At 39.7% G+C, this 23,499-nt stretch overlaps 1 protein-coding gene across 1 annotated transcript; it reads left to right on the forward strand.

The window, feature by feature from the left end:
• The first annotated feature begins 15,309 nt into the window (after nt 1-15,309).
• LOC123501405 lies at nt 15,310-16,828 on the forward strand. Its single transcript, XM_045250225.1, has 3 exons — nt 15,310-15,410; nt 15,911-16,017; nt 16,360-16,828. The coding sequence occupies exons 1-3, from the start codon at nt 15,352-15,354 to the stop codon at nt 16,497-16,499; spliced, it is 306 nt and encodes a 101-aa protein (XP_045106160.1). The 5' UTR covers nt 15,310-15,351; the 3' UTR covers nt 16,500-16,828.
• The last annotated feature ends 6,671 nt before the right edge of the window (nt 16,829-23,499 follow it).

Below are 23,499 nucleotides of genomic sequence, written 5' to 3' on the forward strand. Positions count from 1 at the left end.
TGACCCACGCACGTGTAGTCGCATATACTGCTACTTCGTTTTGTTGTTGGTTGCTACTGACATGATGGATGTACCACACCCACCACAGATGAGTAAATGAAGCAGCAACTGTTGTGTCAGCAAGCAATTTGCATTGTTAACTTCAACCTAGCAACCTTAAGTGACCCAACTAACAATATCACTTAAGATACATTGATTTCAGGAATAATTTCCAATGACTTAACTTATCTTAAACTAACAATGTCACTTAAGATACACTGATTTGAAGAATGATTTCCAGTGTTGATATTCAAGTATGGAAGGTGTGTCTAGGGATAGAAATATTCACAATGATAAAGTGTAACAATCTGTATTGGGACTTGTAATGTGCACTTGTAATACTGGCATTTCTTGCACAACCCTATTTAAGGTACTTAAGTAAAAGAGATATTTAGGCAAGCACAATAAACAGCAGTGTTAATTGATAAACTAATCATTATTTTTCCCCCCCATTTTTGGATAGGAAAGCCTACATTGCTATGCTTTATGAAAGCTAGTAGTGAAGGATTGAATATTAGTGGCCACTTTACTAATGGATCTATTTGATGTAGGAGGTGGTCCACCTCCCAAGCCCCTTGATGACATAGACAAGAATTTGAGTGAGTAAATCATTCCATACACATATGGATCATTGGTTTTGAAAAGTATTAACCACTCTACCCTTGTATATCTATATCCTCCCACATTCTAGGTGACATTAAGGGAACACACCCTTTTTTTCACTCCTTTGCTTTTATCATTTGCCGCACACCACACCACTTCGTTCATACCTCACATTCACTCTCCCTCAAACATTCAGTAATGCCCACCTGCCTTCCTTTATAAACACCCTGCTTAGGTTTGGAGAAACACAGGCAACAAACTATTAATTTATTGTATTTAATGTTTCCAGGTAAAAAGGACAACTTCTGCCACCTTACACATAACTAACTTTAACCCTAAACTAACAGAGTATAACTTCCAGTAACTTAACCTAATCAAATTGATGGGTCTCATTGATATGAAGAATTTCCTATGTTGATATTCAATTATAGAAGGTTGGAAATGGCAGCTCACAAGAAATGCATCCACACATGAATGTGTCTTAATGACAAGTGCACTCAGTACCTGTCTGCAACACAATAACAGTGCATTACCCTACTGGTGAAAATATCAATAAGAGCATACAAAATATCTTTAAAACTGAAGTGTAAGGACATTAACTATCTATCTATGTTTAGACAAAGCCAATACCCTTCTCTAGGAGGAGGATAGCAAAAATGAGGCAACCACACACACACCATATACACTTACACTGTGTATGAGGAGTATGGGGACAGGATACTTCCTCCTTGAGAGGATTGTTTACCTCTTATATAGATAGTGAAATGGATCTGCAATAAATATGCTTGTGATGGTTTAACTAACATTTGTTGTCATTCTTCATAACATAACATAAATGCCACCGCAGCACTTCCAACACAGCCGAACCTCCTGCTGGTGCCGAGACAGCTACTGTCTCAGTGGATGATGTAGCAACGGGTTGTAGAGGTTGAGCACCATCTGTGAAATAAAGTTAATAAATAAAAAATAAGTAAATATATATATATATATATATATATATATATATATATATATATATATATATATATATATATATATATATATATATATATATATATATATATATATACCTATCTAACATTTTGTAATGAAACTACTTTTTTTGTGGGAGGAAGATCTTTTTTCTATTTTCTTAATCACCCTAAACATGTAAAACATTGATTTGCAATGAAAATGGTTACTAGATTCATTCAAAGCACATCAAAATTATCAAAATAAAAATTCTCACACATGACAAAAACAATAAATGAATAAATAAACCAAACTTGGCTATGCCTAACTTAACTAAACCTAACCTAACCTATCTTAAAAAACTGACAGGAATTTAACTAAACCTTACCTAACATTGATGACAAGTTTGGTAAGAAAATAAATTAAATCTAATGTAACCAAATTAAGCATAACTAAATCTACCTTAACAATGAACTAAATCTGACCAAACCAACTATATACTTCCCTAATCTAAACTAACTTAACTAAACCTAACCTGATTTACCTTAATGATAAATTTGGTAAAACTAAAACTAATGTCTTAGGGGCTAACAATTTCCAGTGGTAAAGATATGTACCACTGTATTATAATGTAAGCAACTAGTTTGCTGAGAACTTTTCTTTATGCCATGAGATGTAATAGCACCTAATCTAACCCACTAAACTCACTGAGACTAAAGAGTATATGTGCAATATGGAATGAATGAAACAAACTGTCTAATATGAAAAATATTAATGTTGCAAAACTTACCTATTGTAGTTGGAGTGTGGGGCAGGCAGAGGTCGAAGATATAGTGTCAGAAGCCACTTTTTACTGGGGTAACCACTGTCCCCCTCAAGGCGGCATCCAGCTGTCACCGTCTCCCTCTCACACCCCTGCTAGAGTTCACTTTCCCTAAGAATCCTTGCATGTCAGCCCCATATATCTTGGCTGCACGCTCTAACTGATACCTCTTATCAGTTCTGAGTCACTTAGTTCAGCCAACACGTCTCTACGATCACGAAAACTTTTCAGGTGGCGTCGTCTCTGTCCCACTGCCTCCGCCATGTTGACTTTATGATTCGACATAGCGATGTTATTCTTGCTTCCACCCAAACATAACGGGAATGCGAGTTTATGATGACCTAACGTGAGGCATAAGACTTATGTTTCATGTAAGTCATGGTGTCCGCCATCTTGTGCACTTATGTTTCCCTTACGTCGAATCATAGTTTTATAAATACGTTCCCTGGGCAGTACACCCACCAGAATGGCTGACTCAAATGTTTTAACAAATGTTGATCTTGTCCGCTCACTGACACCAAGTAATGTAAATAGAAAAAGAATGCCCAGTTGAAGCAGTCTTTGGCGACACTCATCTAGGAGATAAGAGAACCTGAACCATAGGATGCAGTACTACTTGCAGAGCTGCAACGTACGAAGCAGTCACTGAGGGAGCTGGCTGCCATCAAGCAGCAGGTGGCTAGCTTATCTGAGAGACTGGACGAGGCATACAAAAATATACACCAACAGTAGTTGTTTCTGGAGACTTTAAATAGTAAAGATTGCTAGTTTAACCTCATCATAACTGGAGTCTCCGAATCAGACGACGAGCTTGGCAGCACGGATGAGGGAAATATTAGCAAGGTAATGAAGACAACAAGGTGCGCAGCAACAACAGAGCAACGCGGATGGGTGGCACGGCGACTCGGACGACCGAACGAGAGGAACATGAGGTCTGTTCACATCACTGTGAACGATCAAACTCAGCGATACAGCATTGTACGCGCAGGGAAAAACTTGAAAAATACGAACCATACATTGTCGAAGAGTACATAAAGAAAAACGTACATCCCGCTGTCAGGAGAGAGAATACACGTCTAAGATACAGTGGAACCATGCCTGCTTTGGGGCCCAAGGGTCTCCAAGCGCACAGGTTCGAATCCTGTCCATGGTGCGAGTGTAGGTTGGGCTTCCTCACTCGGGACAAAGGTTTCCTAGCCGGTGGGCTTTGAGATAGGAGGTACAGTACCTTAAACAGTGTCCCCTTTAGCCCATAAATTCCTGTGAAAAGCCCACATGGTATAATAAAAAAAGGAAGAGAGAAAGAGAAGAAAAAGAAAAACCAGGAAATGTTGGAGTAAACATAGAGTATGATGGAAAAAATCGTGTACTGTAGATTTTCTAAGTTCCTACCCCCCTCCGTGATTCAAAGCTATGCTCGTGGAATGTTTCAGCCTTAACAGATAAACTTCAAGAGCAGAATATGCTTATGTATATTTTTTAATTTAATATTACCTGGATTATAGAGTCGAAGTTGTACTGTAACCTGAGTGTCCCGAGATTTAACATTTACAAGAATGCTTCAAGCACAGGAGGAGTAATACTGCTCGTGAAGAGTAAAATAATGGACTATGTAGTGCAAATGGATGCAGAAGAAGGTCAGATTTAAGTGGTATTACCGTGTTTCCAGACTCTGAAATTAGGCGGAGTGTATGTACTCCCAAGTGACTTGCCTTATTGCAGCCCACACTACGCTCAGCATACTCAGAACATCGTGATATATGGATAGAGTTATTTTTGAGCACAGAACAAGCATATTACAGGACTACTGTAGAGTGAGGAGAGAAATATGAGAAGCTTTCCTCCTCCTCAAGGCGAAGTGGCATGGACATTACAGCAGGAATTAGCTGTTTGTCCTACAATGTATTTGTTAAGTTAAATACGTGGTCGGGTTAGACAACAAAACCCTCACTAGGATACTTGAGTTGCCTATTCCTCATTAAAATTGTTGTTTCTATATACTAGTAAGTTAATCTGCGTGATTTGATATTTAAAGTGACACAGACATGTTGTCTTCATGTTTACTGTCAACTAGATTAATAATACCCTTCCGATCAAGGGTGCACTCTTGGAAATGTGGACATGATCAAATAAGCTTCATTGCCAATTCACAAGAAAATCAACTTATATACATTTGTTCATGAATAGGGTTTGATTTAGCCTGTGTTACTACTTAGAAGGAATTATGTGAAAAATATATTATATCGACTTATTGCATATCTGTGTTTATAAAATGACACTCGGTATATTCTTACCCTTGTGTGAAGGAAGGGGACATGTATTGTGCTGCCATCTGGTGACAACCACTAGTTCTGAAAAGTCCCATTGGCAAGTGGCAGGGATGGAATGTCAGGTAAGGTCTAGATTGCAGGTGTGAGAAGGAAGGCAAAGTCAGAGAGGTGATGGGAAGTGTGAAGTCAGAGAGGGGGAGAGTCAGAGGGGAGATGTAGGGAGATCTGGCTCAGGTTGGGCCGAGAGAAGCGACGTGAGGTTGGTGGGATCAGGGCAGGTAAATGCTGGTGAAGAGTATAGGTGCTTCCTTGATAAATTGCATAGAGGTGAAATAAATAGCATTCCATATAAAACAATAAAATCAAAGAACATCCTTAAGTGGATGACATAAATTGAAAAGGAGAGGCAGTGACGTAGTGGAATAGGTGGTGAGCGTGGGCTCGGGCAGACGTCCATACATAGGTTCAAATCCCACCACGTGCCGCCTTGAAACTTTGTCATTTAAAGTTACCTACATGTCATCATCATACCCAGGTTTCTAGGTGGTGGTGAATTGGCTTCCACCAAAGATACGCTTGGGTGGTGGTGGTATGGGTCTTTATATGGGTTCCACTATAAATAAAACGCCTGCGTTACTAATGAGTGGAAGTTGAACAGCCATACTCATCAAGTAAAACTACAGGCGATATAGCCCATAACATAAAAGAAAAGGAAAAAAAAAGAAAACAGGAAAGAAGAGGAATATATATATATATATATATATATATATATATATATATATATATATATATATATATATATATATATATAAAGACTTAAAGCAGGAGGTGAGGTATTAAGGCCACTGTACAATGCATTAATAAGAACAGTTAAGGGGTTAACGAGGAAAGCTAAAAGCAACTATGAGTTGAGGGGAACCAGCCAGGAAATAACAGATCCCAAAGTATTTTTTCATCTATTCAAGACGAAGAAAAGAGAAGATAAGTACTTTTAAGACAGCTAATGAGGAGATGGTTACCTCTGGGGAAGAGATTACTAAAAGTATGAACGAGTATTTTATAACTGTCTTCACCCAGGAGAACACACAGGAAACCCCAGATAGCGAGCAGATTTCTACAGCAAAAGCGAGTGAGAAGCTGACAGATATTCATGTAATTAAGAAAATGGTAGAACACGAGATAAACTAAAGAAATTCAAGTCACCAGGACCTGATGAAATATAACCAAGAGTACTTAAGGAATGCAAGGAGGTCATCAATGAGCGTTTACCAGTGCTTTTTAGGATGTCACTAGAGGTGACAAGCTAATCTTTTATCCCTATTTAAGAAAGAACATAAAACTATAACGTCTAATTACAGTTCTGTCATCTTAACTTCGATTGTGGGTAAACTAATGGAATGAATAATAACGAAAAACATAAGGGAGCACCTAGACAAACATGGCTTTACGAAAGGGAAGTCGTTCCTTATAAACTTGTTGAGTTTTATATAGTAAAGTTTATGAGACGGCAGATAAGAGTGATGATTACGATATTCTATACTTAGATTTCACTAAAGCCTTCGATAAGGTACCACACCAGAGGCTCTTGAGAAATGTTTGGGCGAACGGAATAGAGGGCAAAATATTAAGCTGGATTAAAGCGTGGTCAGGTGATAGGCGACAGAGGGTAGAAATTACCAGATCGAATTCCGAGTGGGGCCCTGTAATTAGCGGCATGCCACAGGGTTCAGTTTTAGGGCCATTGTTATTTATAATATATAATTAATGACTCGGATAGTGGAATTAGTAATGATATAACTAAATTTGCAGACGACACAAAGATAGATAGATTAATTAGGTCAGATTCGGATTTAGACTGGATGAACGACAAGTGACATGTAGTTCAACATTAACAAGTGCAGGGAACTTAGCGTAGGTAGAGATAATCCACACAATAGGTACACAATAGATAACGAGATACAAGGAGGTTCTAAGTATGACAAAGATCTAAGAGTCATAGCTAGCTCCGGTATTGGTGAAAGGAAGCAAATGCATAGAGGCTAGAAATAAGGCAAATATGGTACTACTATCCATTTTTAGGAGTGTTAAAAGAAAAAAAAAAAACTCCAGAAGTAATACTAGAATTTTACATGGCGCTGGTCAGACCACATCTTAACTATGCGGTACAATTCTGTCTTCTCATTTTAGGAAGGATATAGGTCTATTGGAGTCAGTGCAATCTATTGGAGTCAGTGCAAAGGAGGAAGTGTAAAAAGATACAGGGGGATGAGGGATATTCCCTATGAAGAGAGACTGAAAAACTCAATTTACATTTCATAGAAAGACGTGGGTTAAGAGAAAATATGATATAAATATTTAAGTGGTATGGGGGTTACAACAAAGGGGACATGAGCAAAGTCCTTAGGATTATTAGAGGGGATAGAACCAGAAATAATGAGTTTAAGCTTGAGAAATTCATGTTTAGGGGAGAAATGGGAAGAAAGTCGTTTTCAAAGAGAGTGGTTGATGATTGGAACCGACTAAGTGGTCATATTGTTAGTGCTGAGTCAATAAGGAGCTTTAAAACAAGATTAGATAAATTTATAGATAGGGATATTAAATGGAATTAGGTAGCTTTGTTCATACAGGGATAGCAAGTGTAGGCCTGACAGCTTCTTGTAGATTCTTTTATGCCGCCGAGAGGTTTTGAGCGAAGTAAGTAACAAAACAATAAAATCAATGTAAGAAATATATGAAAAATCGATCAAAATTCCTCCCAAAAGAGTTCTTTTATATGTTTCTACATCTTAGGTGACAAAATGTTTTAATTTTTGAAAACACACTATATTGGAAAATTGATTAATATTTCCTAAAAGATGACATGAAGCACATTGCAGTGCACAGTATATATGGGAAGGAATAAAAAAAAAAGTAATATAAGCTTTTCCTTTTAGCTCTTGAGTTGGAAAAAATGTAGAGCACCCTTTATGGAGGAAACATAAACTTTCGCTAAAAGAAAAGGTGATTCTTTTTTCTTAATACTGAAAACACATGCAAAACACCGTGTATATGGGGAAGTAACAATACGAAAACGTGTGATATGGATTTTTTTTGTGTGTGTCATCGATATATCAAGATGAATACAAAGTACACTGTACATCGGTAGGTAGCATTATTAAAAAAATAACCATGTTTTTTAATATTTTCTAGGTTGTTATATATCAAAACGTTAAACAGACGCAAACACATTCAAACGAACACACACACACACACACACACACACACACACACACACACACACACACACACACACCCAAGAGGGCCTGGGCTCTAGTCCCGGGAAGCTCGAGACAAATGGACAAGCCTCTTAATGTGTAGCCCCTGTTCACCTACCAGGAAGTAGGTACGGGGGTTGTGGCCTCGCTTTCCCGGTGTGTGGATTGTGTTGTGGTCTCAGTCCTACTCGAAGATCGGTCTATGAGCTCTAAGCTCGCTTCGTAATGGGGAAGGCTGGCTGGGTGACCAGCAGACGACCGTGGTGAATTACACACACACACACACACACACACACACACACACACACACACACACACACACACACACACACACACACACACACACACACACACACACACACACACACACACACACACACACACACACACACACACACATATACACACAAACACACACACACACACACTCACACACACTCACATACACACACAAACCACACACGAGCTAATCACCTTATAATGGGAAAAAAAGCCATAACCCTACCCAACAAATCGCGACTTGAGAGCTTTAATGTGCATGCAGTGCAGCGTGTGTCGGGAGACAGAACAATACCAAAACGTGTGTTTGAGCGTTTTGCACTTGTTTGAAAATACTAAACCTCACGTAAAGCTTTTTATATTGTCGGCGGGTGGCGATTCAAGTTTTATTTATCGCTTTGTCCTAATTTCCACTCTGCAACCCAAATCCAACCAAATCCAACTCAATTTATTAATTTCAAAGTAGAGTTCAAGCGGGTCTGACGAGTCGATCACAAAAAAAGGTAAGGACAGGTAGCAGGTTACCCGACGATCAAGGACCGCTATTGCGCCTGTCATAACAAACGCCACACGCCCACGCCTCCAGCCGACATACCACCACTCCCCACCACAAAATGTCTCGTTTTTTTCCTTACCTACAGTCATTATTCATTCTCTTTCCTTTTTTCAATATTTATACGATCTCTCCCACTTTGACAGACAGGCAGATACTAAAACTATATATAGCTCTCCTACACCCACCACGTGCATGATGAAATGATTGTTCGACTTACACACCTGTCTCTTATCCATTATTCATTATACATCTCCATCCAACTTTATTATTCATTCTCATGCCTTTTCCTCGAGATGGGAGAACAATTTCGGCTATTAACGTGGTCTGGTGTAGCACACAAATTACGTCGTGATCTTCATCTTCAAAATATTTAAGTTTATATCTGATTATTATTTTTGATAACATTACTGTCTATAGCTGATACGGTAAATGGTTTGTACATAATTGGGCGAGGACAGAAGCGTGAGTGGGGAACGCAAGGTTGCGTTTTGAAGGTTAAGACCTTTAAATTACCGTTGCTGTCACAACAAAAGCCACTTGTCGCCCCACCAGCAAACCGTCTGATCATTCTGACGGGATGCTGTGGGGGTATTCAGGGTGGAAGACGGCAGATATTTAGAAAGGGTAGGGGATTTGGGAAGGGGGAAAAAAGGAAAGTCTCCGACGGTTGAGACAGCAATGCGGCGACTCTTCAATAGAACTCAAAGAATACACAAATAACACTAAGTGACAAAGGTCCCGTGCCTGCATTGATGGGTGGCTTCGATGCAAAAGAAAACAAAGGACACACAAATGACAATCCAGTGACAAGCTGTGAGGGCCGTGCTTTGTAATCAATATTGATGACAGGTTATATCTCTGTAAGAGAATTCAAACGACACCTTTTTTTTTTTTTTTTTTTTTTACATTACAAGGGTACTGGCCAAGGGAAAACAAAGTGTTGGGAAAAAAAAAATCCCGCTGGTTGCCAGGCCCTGTTAAGAGGAAAGTAGGAGAAAGAGAAAAAACAAAAAAATCTAAAAGGAGGGTCCAGTTAATGTAAGAGGTGTCTTGACACTCCTCTTTTGAAAGAGTTTAAGTCATAGGCAGGTGGAAATACAGACACAGGTAGAGAGTTCCAGAGTTTACCAGTGTAGGGAATGAAGGAGTGAAGATACTGGTTAACTCTTGCATTAGGAAGATGGACAGAATAGGGATGAGAAGAAGTAGAGAGTCTTGTGCAGCGAGGCCGCAGGAGGGGGAAGGCATGCAGTTAGCAAGTTCAGAAGAGCAGACAGCATGAAAACAGCGGTAGAAGACAGATAAAGATGCAACATTGCGGCGGTGACTTAAAGAATCAAGACAGTCAGTTAGAGGAGAAGAGTTGATAAGACGAAAAGCTTTAGATTCCACCTTGTTTAGTAAAGCTGTGTGTGGATCCCCCAGACATGAGAGCCATACTCCATACACGGGCGGATAAGGCCCTGTACAGAGCAAGCAGCTGGGAGGGAGAAAAATGGACGAAGACGCCACAGGACACCTAACTTCTTGGAAGCTGATTTAGCAAGAGTAGAGATGTGAAATTTCCAGTTTAGATTTTTAGTGAAGGATAGACCGAGTGTGTTTAATGTAGAGGAGAGGGAAGTTGAGTGTTATTGAAGAAGAGAGGATAGTTGTCTGGAAGGTTATGTCGAGTAGATAGTTGTAGAAATTGAGTTTTTGAGGCATTGAACAAAACCAGGTTTTCTCTGCCCCAATCAGAAACAAGTGAAAGATCAGAAGTTAGGCGTCCTATAGCATCTCGCCTTGAGTCATTTAATTGTTGTTGGGTTGGGCGTCTGTTGAACGCTGTTGAATAATGCAAGGTGGTATCATCAGCATAGGAGTGGATAGGGCATTGAGTCAGATTTAGGAGATCATTGATGAATAATAGAAAGAGAGTGGGTGATAGGACAGAACCCTGTGGAACACCACTGTTGATAGTTTTAGGGAAGAACAGTGACCGTCTACTACAGCAGCAATAGAACGATCGGAAAGGAAACTGGAGATGAAGGTACAGAGAGAAGGATAGAATCCGTAGGAGGGTAGTTTAGAAATTAAAGATTTGTGCCAGACTCTATCGAAGGCTTTCGATATGTCAAGGCCGACAGCAAAGGTTTCACCGAAGTCCCTAAAGAGGATGACCAAGATTCAGTTAGGAAAGTAAGAAGATCACCAGTAGATCTGCCTTTACGGAAACCATACTGGCAATCAGAGAGAAGGTTGTGAGCTGATAGATGCCTCATTATCTTCCTATTAAGGATAGACTCAAAGGCTTTAGAAAGGCAGGAAATCAAAGCTATAGGGCGGTAGTTAGAAGGATTGGAGTGGTCACCTTTTTTAGGGACAGGTTGAATGTGAGCAAACTTCCAGCAAGAAGGATAAATAGAAGTAGAGAGACACAGATGAAAGAGTTTGACCAGGCAGTGAGCGAGTTCGGAAGCACAGTTTTTGAGAACAACAGGAGGGACTCCATCCGGACCGTAAGCCTTCCGAGAATCAAGGCCAGAGAGGGCCAGGAAAACGTCTTTATAAAGAATTTTAATTTTAGGGATGAAGTAGTCAGAGGGTGGAGGAGTAGGAGGAATATGCCCAGAATCATCCAAAGTTGAGTTGGTAGCAAAGGTTTGAGCGAAGAGTTCAGCTTTAGAAAAAGAAGAGACAGCTGTAGAGCCATCTGGATGAAGTAAAGGAGGGAAAGACGAAGAAGTAAAGTTGTTAGAGATATTATTGGCTAGATGCCAGAAATCTCGAGAGGAGTTAGAATTGGAAAGACTTTGACATTTTCTATTGATGAAAGAGTTTTAGTAAGTTGGAGAATAGATTTGGCATGATTACGGGCAGAAATATATAGGGCATGAGTTTCAGCAGTTGGATGGCTACGGAACCGTTTGTGAGCCGCCTCTCTATCATTGACAGCACGAGAACAAGCAGAGTTAAACCAAGGCTTTTTAGCTTTAGGGTTAGAGAAAGTATGAGGAATGTATAGCTCCATGCCAGAGATAATCACCTCTGTTATGCGCTCGGCACAAAGAGAAGGATCTCTGACATGAAAACAATAATCATCCCAAGGAAATCAGAATAGTACTGCCTTAGTTCCTCCCACTTAGCAGAGTTAAAATGCCAGAAGCACCTCCGCTTAGGCGGGTCCTGAGGCTGCACTGGAGTGATAGAACAGGTAACGGAAATTAGATTGTGGTCGGAGGAGCCCAACGGAGAGGAAAGTTTAACAGAGTAAGCAGAAGGGTTGGAGGTTAGGAAAAGATCAAGAATGTTGGGCGTGTCTCCAAGGCGGTCAGGAATACGGGTAGGGAACTGCACTAGCTGCTCTAGGTCATGAAGGATAGCAAAGTTGAAGGTTTGTTCACCAGGTTGGTCAGTGAAAGAAGATGAAAGCCAAAGCTGGTGGTGAACATTGAAATCCCTAAAATGGAGATCTCAGCAAAAGGAAAGTGAGATAAGATGTGCTCCACCTTGGAAGTCAAATAGTCAAAGAATTTTACATAGTCAGAGGAATTAGGTGAGAGGTATACAGCACAGATGAATTTAGTTAGAGAGTGACATTGAAGTCTTAGCCAGATGGTAGAAAATTCTGAAGATTCAAGATTGTGGGCACGAGAGCAAGTGGTGTCGTTACGCACGTATGCGCAACATCCAGCTTTGGATTGAAAATGAGGATAGAGCAAGTAGGAGGGAACAGAAAAGGGGCTGCTGTCAGTAGTCACAGACAACTGTGTTTCGGTTAGGAAGAGAAGATGAGGTTTAGTAGAGGAGAGGTGGTGTTCCACAGATTGAAAATTAGAACGAAGGCCACGAATGTTGCAGAAATTGATAGTGAAAGTATTAGATGAAGTGTCAAGACACCCAAGGTCGACAGCAGAGGGCAGTCCGACCTGGGGACATTTATGGTCCCCTCCCCAGAGGGGGACTCCGAGGCAGGGCGTGGTGAAGCCATTATTAAATTTTGATTTGAAGAGAGTGTAAAAGTGTAAGGTGTTGTAGTGTAGTGTAGGAAGTAGTAGAAGTTGTCTTTAGAGGGCAGGCTGCAGCTGCTCAATTGTATAAATGAGACCACAAAGGGAACCGGGAAGAGAGGACACGGGGAATCACTCAGTCTGCAGCACTGCCTACATCCCCGTAAGTACCTCTCCTGGAGTATTCCACCGGGCGGCAGGTGACTACTGCCTACTCAGTGATGATGGTGGCGATTCACAATCAATATTCTTATCTCTCCTCTTCCTCCCCCTCTTCCATCTACGACACCCTCCCCCTCTTTATTACATGATGCTTAATTTCCACTCCTATTCATGATTCATTCAGTCATTTAATAGACAACACAGATATAAAGCTTGAACCGCCCCAATCCTCTCCATTCCTTCCGTCTTTATCAACGCCGTGTACCCGCCCATCGCCGTCCCAGTCCTCGCTTCTTCATTTCAGTCAGCGACTTCGTCAGCACTTCCCTCACCGTTGCTTCGCCCTCCCAAACCCCACAAGCAGGAATGACCCAATGTGATATCGACACTCGTTTTTATCGATCGGAGATGGAGGTGAGGTAATTGGAAAAAACAACACTAGAGTGGCAATATTACATCTTCTGCTGGTACTTCCACAGTCAGTCACTGGGTCCTACATGTTACTCGCGTCCCCTTGTCAGGGAGAACAAGGCAAATACTATCACGCGGGGACTGAACACTCCTTCATGGTTAGTCCGCACACAAACAGGCACTATACAGAGGCGCGGGATGGCCACTTCGATGGCAGAATAAGATGCGGTGCCACTCACGCGACTACTCAACTGTCCACACTTGGCCCCTATTGTGAAGCAGCCCGGTAGAGCGGTTCTCCTCGTCCTTAGCAACACAACACCGCTGCTTCCTCGTCCCTTGCTGGTGCACTGGAATCAGACAAGACGCACCACACGAGAGGAAAAAGGTACACCTGGTTAATTAAGCTGGCAGCTGTGCTTTGTATACGTCCGACGTCTCCAAGGTGCGGCCTCTTTTTTGCCTCCCAAACAAAACCTCAGACGCGCTATCCTAATGGTTCCCGTACATTTCCTGAGCGAGTACCAATCTCATGTCCCCTACAGTCCCTGCGTACCACCTGGTTCCAGAAAAACTCAGTTCCAGCAAATGTCAATTTTATTCAACTAAGAACAAATAAACACGATTCAATTTAATCTGTTTCTTCTCCACCAGCTGGTCGATGCCAGCTTATCTTGTGTAAAGCAATGATATATATTTTTTTAATAAATTAATTACATTTAACTAAAAGTTGGATATGATCCCAAAAGTGCTCACGTACCACCTGGAAGGCATTCGAGTGCTACTAGTGGTATGCGTATCACAGGTTGGGACAAACTGTATTATCCTCTCTCCCTCCATCTTTCCGCCGGAAGTTTGCGTCTCCCGTTGCTGCCTACATTCTCCCCATTGCTATAATATATATATATATATATATATATATATATATATATATATATATATATATATATATATATATATATATATATATATATATATAATTTCGCGTTATTGTATTTTTTAAATACACTCAACACATAAAAAAGAAGAAGAAAAAAATCAATAAAAAATATATTACAAAAAAAGAAAACTTACGCATGTACATAAATATGAGTACAATATGATTATAAGTTAGATAAAAGTTGAACACATAAATAGAGTTAGAAAATAAAATTTGTCCTAATACTCATGCTAGAGTGACCACTCAGTACAGAAAAAAAAAAAAAAGTTTCCATGAACACACCTCGGCACTAGTCATCACAACCATAGCGGGAAGGACAACATGGCTACCCAGGCAGGCCAAAACAGGGCGTGCCATGACCGTAAGCTAGTTATCTTTATTTTCGCTTTAAGTTGACATTAACAAGGATTTCATAACGCTGACCACGTCCCAGATATCACTTCTACTTTATTATACTTATTCAAGATGAGTTCTGCTGCCTTGCCAAAGAAAACAAACAATAAATGAATGAAATAGATGGCCTGAATGCGTCAGTACCTAAAATATTGAAGTCCGAAAAAGTTATCCATCATTCAATGAACGTCTTGAAATCTTCCTCTTATTCGTGTCAAAGATACAAGGAAATAAAGAAACAAACAACGAATTGCAGAGTTTATGAGTTAACTGTTTGTGTGTGTGTGTGTGTGTGTGTGTGTGTGTGTGTGTGTGTGTGTGTGTGTGTGTGTGTGTGTGTGTGTGTGTGTGTGTGTGTGTGTGTGTGTGTGTGTGTGTGTGTGTGTGTGTGTGTGTGTGTGTGTGGCCTATTTAGTTATTCAGAAAGGGATCTTAGGTTGTGTTACCATATTTTTTTAGTTATACAATTAATATTTACTCTTCACCTCTAACGTAAGACAGAAATCCCAGAGAGAGAGAGAGAGAGAGAGAGAGAGAGGAGGGGAGGGAGTGTTGCACTTGAATATGAATGTGCAGTGACGTCACAGCGCTGTGCAATAAAAGACAGACTATATAAAGAGGCATGCGAAGTGGAAGGTAAAGCAGTGAGAGTGGGAGAGTCAATCTGAACGCACCATCATGAAAATACTGCTCGTGTTAGTCGGACTGTTGCTGGTCATCCCAGCACGCGGGCAAAAGTAAGATTTTCTGTCTCCCTCACCATACTCTCTCTCTCTCTCTCTCTCTCTCTCTCTCTCTCTCTCTCTCTCTCATATGACCAACCTTCTTTCCCAACACACTGACACTCCGTGACAACATACCTGCTGGCCGTCCCTCTTACCCAGCGTTTCTCAATCTCTTTACCCTTGCGTAACCCTTAAATTAAATGACATGTTTCAAAGAAACCCTGCGCAGAAACAAAATTATATATCATGTATTTTTCATTTTATTTTCATTGTATTTCACGTGACAAATATCATAGTATAAATTTTTGAATAATTGGTTCAAGGAAAAATAAAATATTACAATAACCAGTAATATATTGTGCGTGTTTAGTTATATTACGTAAATGAAATTAAATAAAAAGTAAAAAGTGCATTAGCTTATCTCTCTTGTTCTTGCGGAACCCTTAGGGACCTTTGGGTTCAACGGAAACCGCGGTTGAGGAAACCTGCTCTAACCAATGCCTTCCCCACAGGCTCATGTTACTCTCTGTATGGGCCCACACAGCAAAACAGCTTAAGGCATTGAAAAAACTCAGCTTAAATGCCAACTATGAATTCATAAAGCTTTCCGTGAAAATGGGTGAGTAACCTACTTTATACTGCAGCTAACTCCCTTAGATAGTAGCATTACGTATTCTTAATGAGAACACTTGGAGCAGCCGTTAGGACAAGTTTGAAATACTACAAATTTTGTGTGCTTTTGTGTGTTTTCTGATCAGTCAATATCTACAAATACATATGAAAGCCACAGTAACTTTTACTATCTACATTAAATGCTGTCAATACCAAAAAGATCCAAGACACAAAAGTTTACATGAATGTCTTAAGTTTATCTAGGGTCACATGCCTATGTGGTATGGGTGCAGCATAGACTTGTTAGGGATCAAGGTCACAAACGTTCACCGCCCCTTCACTCCAACAGGTAAAAACGACATCCTGGTGAACTCCTCACATTTGATAAAGTTAGCCAATGCCCTGGATGAGGCGAACATAAACTGGACAGTGAATGATTTTTCCAAGCTAGTGAACAAGACTTTAGTTGTGCCCTCTCACTCTCTCTAGCTTAACAAGGAGGACTACCACAACACGGTGAGTGGTGAGTGGCGACGGACACGCCGCCTGCCATTCCAGCCTGACGACACTCCCAGCTCGCCACCAGTCACCACCACTCATATTATCATTACCCTTACAGCCTCCCTCACAAGATTATTCCGCGCGTTTCATACTAAAAGACAATGTTTTAGCAAACCTCAAAGCCTCCAATGCTAACTTTAGCACATTCTGTCTGTCCCGCAACACACATCTCGAGCCCTGCGGAGATTGGGCCGAGCCCTGTTGGGGAAGGGCACACCTCATCCTTGGCGATATTCAAGAAATATTGCAACAGCAGACACACCTTTTTCTGCCCTAATTTTTTTTCCCACCAACCAAAATGCATATAAATGTAACATTCATACCATGAATGTAGTGCCGGGGACATCAGTATTAAGTTAGTAATTATTAAGATTATAAATGTAACTCTGAACACGTGGGCATCACAGACATACCTACAGACGGGCAAGCAGAGACGGAAGCTTGACCTTCTGGTCTGAGAGAGAGAGAAAATAATCAGCCGTTAATTAAAAAACACTAAATTCTAATGCTATGTAATCAGAAATTTAACATGAATTTTTCACTCCAGTCGGGAGAGGGAGAACTGAGCTGATCGGAAAAAAAAAGTGTCAATCAAATAATTTTTTATTACATAAGCGTCAGTCTTATTGTGACGATTGACAATACTTTGGGGAGGGTGATGATACAGGAGTACCCAAGGGTGTTTGGCTGTGAGATGCCGTGTAAATCTGTGAAAGCTCTTGTTCCCAGTTCCTTATCCGTCTCCACCCCTAACAGGTCAATCGGATACTGCTCCTGAAAAATTAACGTAACTGTTATATAAAACAAAGTGCTTATACACACACACACACACACACACACACACACATATATATATATATATATATATATATATATATATATATATATATATATATATATATATATATATATATATATATATATTGTTAAATTGCTTACTCAGTCTCGCTTCGCCCTTCATTCCTAACAGCGACGATTGCTCTCTCTCGGTGCTCTGATAATTTCCATGTGTGTGGTTTTGTTAGACTAACGTTTAGTGAAAAATAGGAGAAAAGTGATGTTATTGTGTTAGGCGTGGTATTGAAAGAAAACTGGGGAGGAGGAGGTGTCATCACTTGGTACATTTCTCCCCATTAACAGCGCATTGCATCCCCAAAGGCAAGTGAAGTGAGTTTTCTTGTGGAACTGCGAAGTGATCGTGTCGCGCGTCTCGCCGAGCAGGTGAAAAGAGCCAAGTGTTTTTTTTTTTTTTTTTTTTTTTCGTAGGGAAGAGGGCCAGTGTGGCATGAAGAAGTGTCCCACCATGACGAGACGGGAAGTAAAGACCTGCCCTGCCAGACGCACGAATCATTCGCTCCACGGAGCGACGTGGACGCTTTAGTTGCGCCCAACACCAACACCAAAAACGTAAACACCAACACCAACACAACCATTACAAACACCAACACCAACAACAATAACAATAATGATGATAATAATAATAACAATAATGATTAATAATAATAATAATAATAATAATAATAATAATAATAATAATAATAATAATAATAATAATAATAATAACAATAATAATAACAATAATAATAATGATAAAAATAATAATAATAATAATAATGATAATAATAATAATAGCTGTAGTAATAGTAGTAGTAGTAGTAGTAGTAGTAGTAGTAATACCGATAGATAATAAAGAACATAGCAGCAACACCAAGGTGAGCAATACTGATGATAACATTTAAAAGAATCAACAATACTAAACCCTTTATCATTATCATTCATGCTAATATCAATTCTAGTTACCTAATTCTTAATAACATTTCCATCATTAACGTTGCCTTTATAATAATAACAACAATAATAATAATAATAATAATAATAATAATAATAATAATAATAATGATAATAATAGATACCTACTTTGTTTAGTCAATTTGTAATGATACATACAAATTGAAACTTTGTGGATCCAGATCATTCAAAGTTATAGTTACAACCCTCATACAGTACAACAAACAATAAAATATCTGTGACAAGGTAAGGTCCAAGACTAAAACTATATACGCTACACTATTTTAAAAGCACCATGCTGTAAATTTATCATGCATCATAATCGAAATCACAATGGAAGCGATAACTTCACCTTTTTGCATGGACATAATTATACAATTTAATGCTAACTGGTACAAATTAATTTTTATATCTAGATGTTTTCTGTGAAGGCAATCCCAATCTTTTTCCAGATCTTAAGAACACGTAGTTATCATTGAGAGGATGGGTATTGTCGTTCATTATTTTTCTAGTTGTACACAATACATTTCTAGAATATAGGTCATCTAGTGTTGTTACCTTTATACCCAATTTATCAGCAATTCTCACAACCTTTTTGGGTTTCTTCTTGTTTTTTAGAGTTAAGCACCCATATAGCGTTGTTAAACCAAAACACAGAGTTGACTCAATAACACTTATAGAACACAGCAAGAATAGTATTTTCAACTTTCAGATTTCTTAAAATTCTCAGAAAATGAATTCTCTGCATACATTTGCCATACACCTTCTTTGTGTTTACATCACCAGTTATTTTATCATCATTTGCACCCTTAAATATTTATAATTGTGTACAATTTCTACCTGTTCCTCTTTAATTACAAGATTTTGAGTACACCTCTCCCTCTTACGAAAATCAATTAAAATTTCCTGTCTTTTTTACATTTAAATTCAAATAATTATCATCACACCATTTAACAATATTATTTACTTGAGAACTAGGTAAATATGGAATGTTTTGCTGCTGCTTTATTCTTATTAATGTAAGCAAATATAATTCCTATTAAGTAAAAAAAAAAAAAAAAATGACGATATAAAGCAGCCAGCTGCTGTTTGTCACCAGCACTGGTTATTTGACAAGTGGTAGCAAATGCACCGTAGTCATACACCTCACCGAGCACAGCGGTCAGAGTAGAGACCCGCAGGGATATGAACGTCCGTCACGGTCGGCGACCACTTTATAAATGACTTCTTTTACTACTATGAGATCCACATACATATATTTTAGTAAATTTCGACTGCCAGAGACGTACACTTCCTCAAAATAGGTATACTGAATGATATACTAAACTATGTTAAGTTTTTTGGGAAAATCAAGATTGTTTTCCCCATTGGAATTGTACTGGATGAGGAGATCCTCTCCCAGCAAGCTCAGCGTGCGTTCTGCCGGCGTGCGGTACGATATCTTGGGAACTTTACCATTTCGTCATGGTGGGACACTTCATGCCACACCAGCCAAGGGCAAAAAAAAGAAAGTTAGAAAAAAGCCCACTTGAGCGCTGGCTCTCCAAAGAGTTCAAAAAGTGCCAAAACCGTCAGCCAGAATTAGGGGAGCAAATGCCTCGATACCTCCCTCTTAAAAGAAGACAAGTTGTAGGAATTCGGAAATACAGATGCAGGGAGGGAGTTCCAGAGTTTACCAGTGAATGGGATGAATGATTGAGCGTACTGGTTAACTCTTGCATTAGGCCCTGATTAGGGAGTTGGACAGAATAGGGATGAGAGGAAGAAGAAAGCCTTGTGCAGCGTGGCCGCAGGAGAAGGGGAGGCATGCAGTTAGCAAGATCAGTAGAATAGTTACCATGAAAATAGCGATAAAAGATAGAAAGGGATTCAACATTTCGGCGGTGAGAAAGAGACTGAAGACAGTTAGTCAGAGGAGGGGAGTTGATGAGACGAAGAGCTTTCGATTCCATCCTATCAAGCAAAGCTGTGTGACTGGAACCCCCCCAAACATACAGAGACGGATAAGGCCCTTATACAGAGTAAGCAGTTGGAGGGGCGAGAAAAACTGGCGGAGACGCCTCAGAACACCTAATTTCATAGAAGCTGTTTTAGCAAGAGATGAGATGTGAAGTTTCCAGTTAAGATTATGAGCAAAAGACAGACCGAGGATATTCATTGTGGAAGAGGGAGACAGTTGAGTGTCATTGAAGAAGAGGGGATAGTTGTCTGGAAGGTTGTGTCGAGTTGATAGATGGAGGAATTGAGTTTTTGAGGCATTGAAAACTACTAGATTTTCTCTGCCCCAATCGGAAATTTTTGAAAGATCGGAAGTCAGGCGTTCCGTGGCGTCCCCGCGTGATCTGTTAATTTCCTGTAGTGAGGCTGTGAAAAAGTGGATTCTTACTTTCTTCTTACTTCGGCTCCCAGTTAGAGATGATTTCTGTCAGTGGGGCCAGACTCCTCGTCCATTCTCGTCTGTCTTGAATAGTTCCTTGTCTTCTAACTTCTTCTATTTGTGGCATGTCATATCTATCCAATGTTTCTTCTACTGCATCTCTCCATCCTTTCCTAGGTCTTCCCCTTGGTGTGTTACCTTTTGGTATCCATCCCCATCTTCTTTTGGCAATTCTTCCCTCCTCCATCCGCTCAAGATGTCCTAACCACCTCAACTGAGCCGAGTCTATTTTTCTCTGCAGTGTGACAACTCCAACATCTTCTCTTATTTTTTTGTTTCTCATCTCTGCTGCTTGTAGTCTGCTTCTCTCCTTCTTGTCCATGTTTCGGAACCATACGTCAAAGTTGGAGTCAGAACACTTTCAAATATGATTTTCTTGGCTGTTAGAGGTATATGTGGATTATACTATATAATTATTTTTCTTGTATTTACTCTGTTGTGAGTGATATATCCTTTTCTACTGAACTGGACTGTAAGTCGAAAACCACGTAATTGTGGGGAGAAAGTTCTCTTAATATTATTCAATCAGTTTGTTTATTTATTTGATTTATTTTTCTTTTCTAATTAGATTATTGTAAAGTACTGTAAATTTGTAATCTTGTAACAACCATTTCAAAATTACAACCAGTGCTTTTAAGCTCCGCTACAGCTACCATTTTTGTTGAAATCAAGCCCAAAATTTCTATAAAGTTTTAATAATTGTTTTCAACCAAAACATTTTTTTTCCCGCATTACATGAACACTAAACACTAATAAAACCAACATATGATGACAGCACAAAAATTGAACAATTTTGTTTTTTCTTTTCTTTTTATTGCACGTAAGAAGGAAAAAACCGGCCAAGGGCAACAAAAACTTCAATAAAATAAGAAAACAAAGGGCCCACTGAAGTGCCAGTTCACGAGGAGGATCAAAAGAACTTGTTGAAAAATATGATATCAAGCTTGAAACCTCTTTCTTTAGGGAAACGGTGGCGTAGTGGATAAGTTGGTGAGTGTAGCATGCGTAGGTTTGATCCCACCATTTGCAGCCTTGAAACTTTGCCATTTGTCGAGTGGTTAGATTTAAGCTACCTACATGTCACCAGGTTCTAGCTTGATGTGTAATGGGTGGAAGTTGGACAGCGCTTCCCATATTCTTCAAGTATACCTACAGGCGCTATAGGCCATAACATAAAACAAAGAAAAAAAATATATGAATTTAGGTCATAAGTATATTGAAATAGAGAAACACGCATTGAGCTCCAGAGTTTACTAGAGAAAGAGATGAATGACTGAGAGCACTGCATGGTTAACTCTTGCATTAGAGAGGTGAGATAAATAAGGATGAGAGAAAGAAGAAAGTCGTGTGCAGTGAAGCCTTTGAGTAGGGGAGGCATGCAGTTAAGAGATCAAATGAGCATTTGGCATAAAAATAGCGATAGAAGAAAAAAAAATTCAACGCTAAAGTGATGAAAAAAGAGGCTAAAGACGGTCATTCAGAGGAGAGGAATTGATAAGACGAAAACCTCTCGATTCCACCGTATCTAATAAAAAAGAGTATAAAAAGAATACACCATGCATAGGTGGATTAGGCCCTTGTACAGAATTAGCAGCCTTGGAAGGTGAAAAAAAAAAAAAAAAAAAAACTGACGGACACGCCTCAAAACGCCTAATTTCATAGAGGCTGTTCTGGCAAGATAAGGAATGAAAATTTTCAAGTTGAGATCATAAGTAAAGGACAAACCGAGAATGTTCATTGCAGAAGAGGGGAACAGTTGAGTGTCATTGAATTGAGGGAATAGTTGCTTGGAAAGATAAAGAAATTGAGTTTTTGAGACATTGATCATATTACTAAGTTTTCTCTGTCATCATCGTAAGTCAGAAAGATCAGAAGTCATTTGTTATGTGGCTTCTATCCGCTATCTTTTTACTTCCTGATGGGTCAGGAATACGAGTAGGATGTTGCACCAGTTGCTCTACGTCATGGAGGATAACATATTGAAGGTGAGGCGGTCCTGGTTCCTTTTACACCATGGTTGAATCCTCCATCAAACGCCCTGCGCCTCTCCAAACCAAAATCCAAATCCACCACCAAATCCCACCTGAGAGTGAGACTCAGGCGAAAGTGGGTAACCCCTCCTCCTCCTTGCCTTTTCTTTTGACAAGCAGTCTGTATACGTACATGTCTCAGCAGTAAGTTGACGTGATAGTAAGGCCCCAACGACCACTTTTCTAACTTGAGGTGGAAGTAGTTAGCGGTATTAGTGTAGAAAACTGGCAATTATTTTTTGGGGGGGAGACTGGAGGGGCGTTCGTACACCCCAAAATAGATTGATCCCTGGGCAGTTGGCCACATTGCCCATGCAAAAGTCGTCCCTGAGTTGAAGGCTAGTCCCCAGGTTGATCAGTGAAGAAAGAGGAAAGCCAAAGCCGGTGATAAACATTGAAGCCTCAAGGAATGGACATCTCTGAGAAAGGAAAGAAAGACAGAATTTGCTGCACTTCTGAAGTTAGAATAGCTAAATGATTTTGAAGAGTCAGAGGAGTTAAGAGTGAGGTACACAACACAAAAAAGTTTAGTTGGAGAATGACTCTGATGCCGTAGTAAGATGGTGGAAAACTCAGATTACAGAACATGGACACGTGAGTAAGGAGAGTTATAGCCAGTTTTGGAAGAGAAATGAGAATAAAGAAAATAGGAGCGAACAGAAAAGGGGCTACT

The sequence above is a fragment of the Portunus trituberculatus genome, chromosome 9 (assembly GCF_017591435.1).
Source record: "Portunus trituberculatus isolate SZX2019 chromosome 9, ASM1759143v1, whole genome shotgun sequence".
In the NCBI taxonomy this organism is placed as follows: Eukaryota; Metazoa; Arthropoda; class Malacostraca; order Decapoda; family Portunidae; genus Portunus; species Portunus trituberculatus.

Excerpts from the sequence above, each read along its gene's own strand:
- LOC123501405 (XM_045250225.1), top strand. The coding sequence starts at position 15,352 with ATGAAAATACTGCTCGTGTTAGTCGGACTGTTGCTGGTCATCCCAGCA. Across the intron at positions 15,411-15,910 it reads ATCCCAGCACGCGGGCAAAA|GCTCATGTTACTCTCTGTAT; the intron begins GTAAGATTTTCT and ends CCTTCCCCACAG. Across the intron at positions 16,018-16,359 it reads AAAGCTTTCCGTGAAAATGG|GTAAAAACGACATCCTGGTG; the intron begins GTGAGTAACCTA and ends TCACTCCAACAG.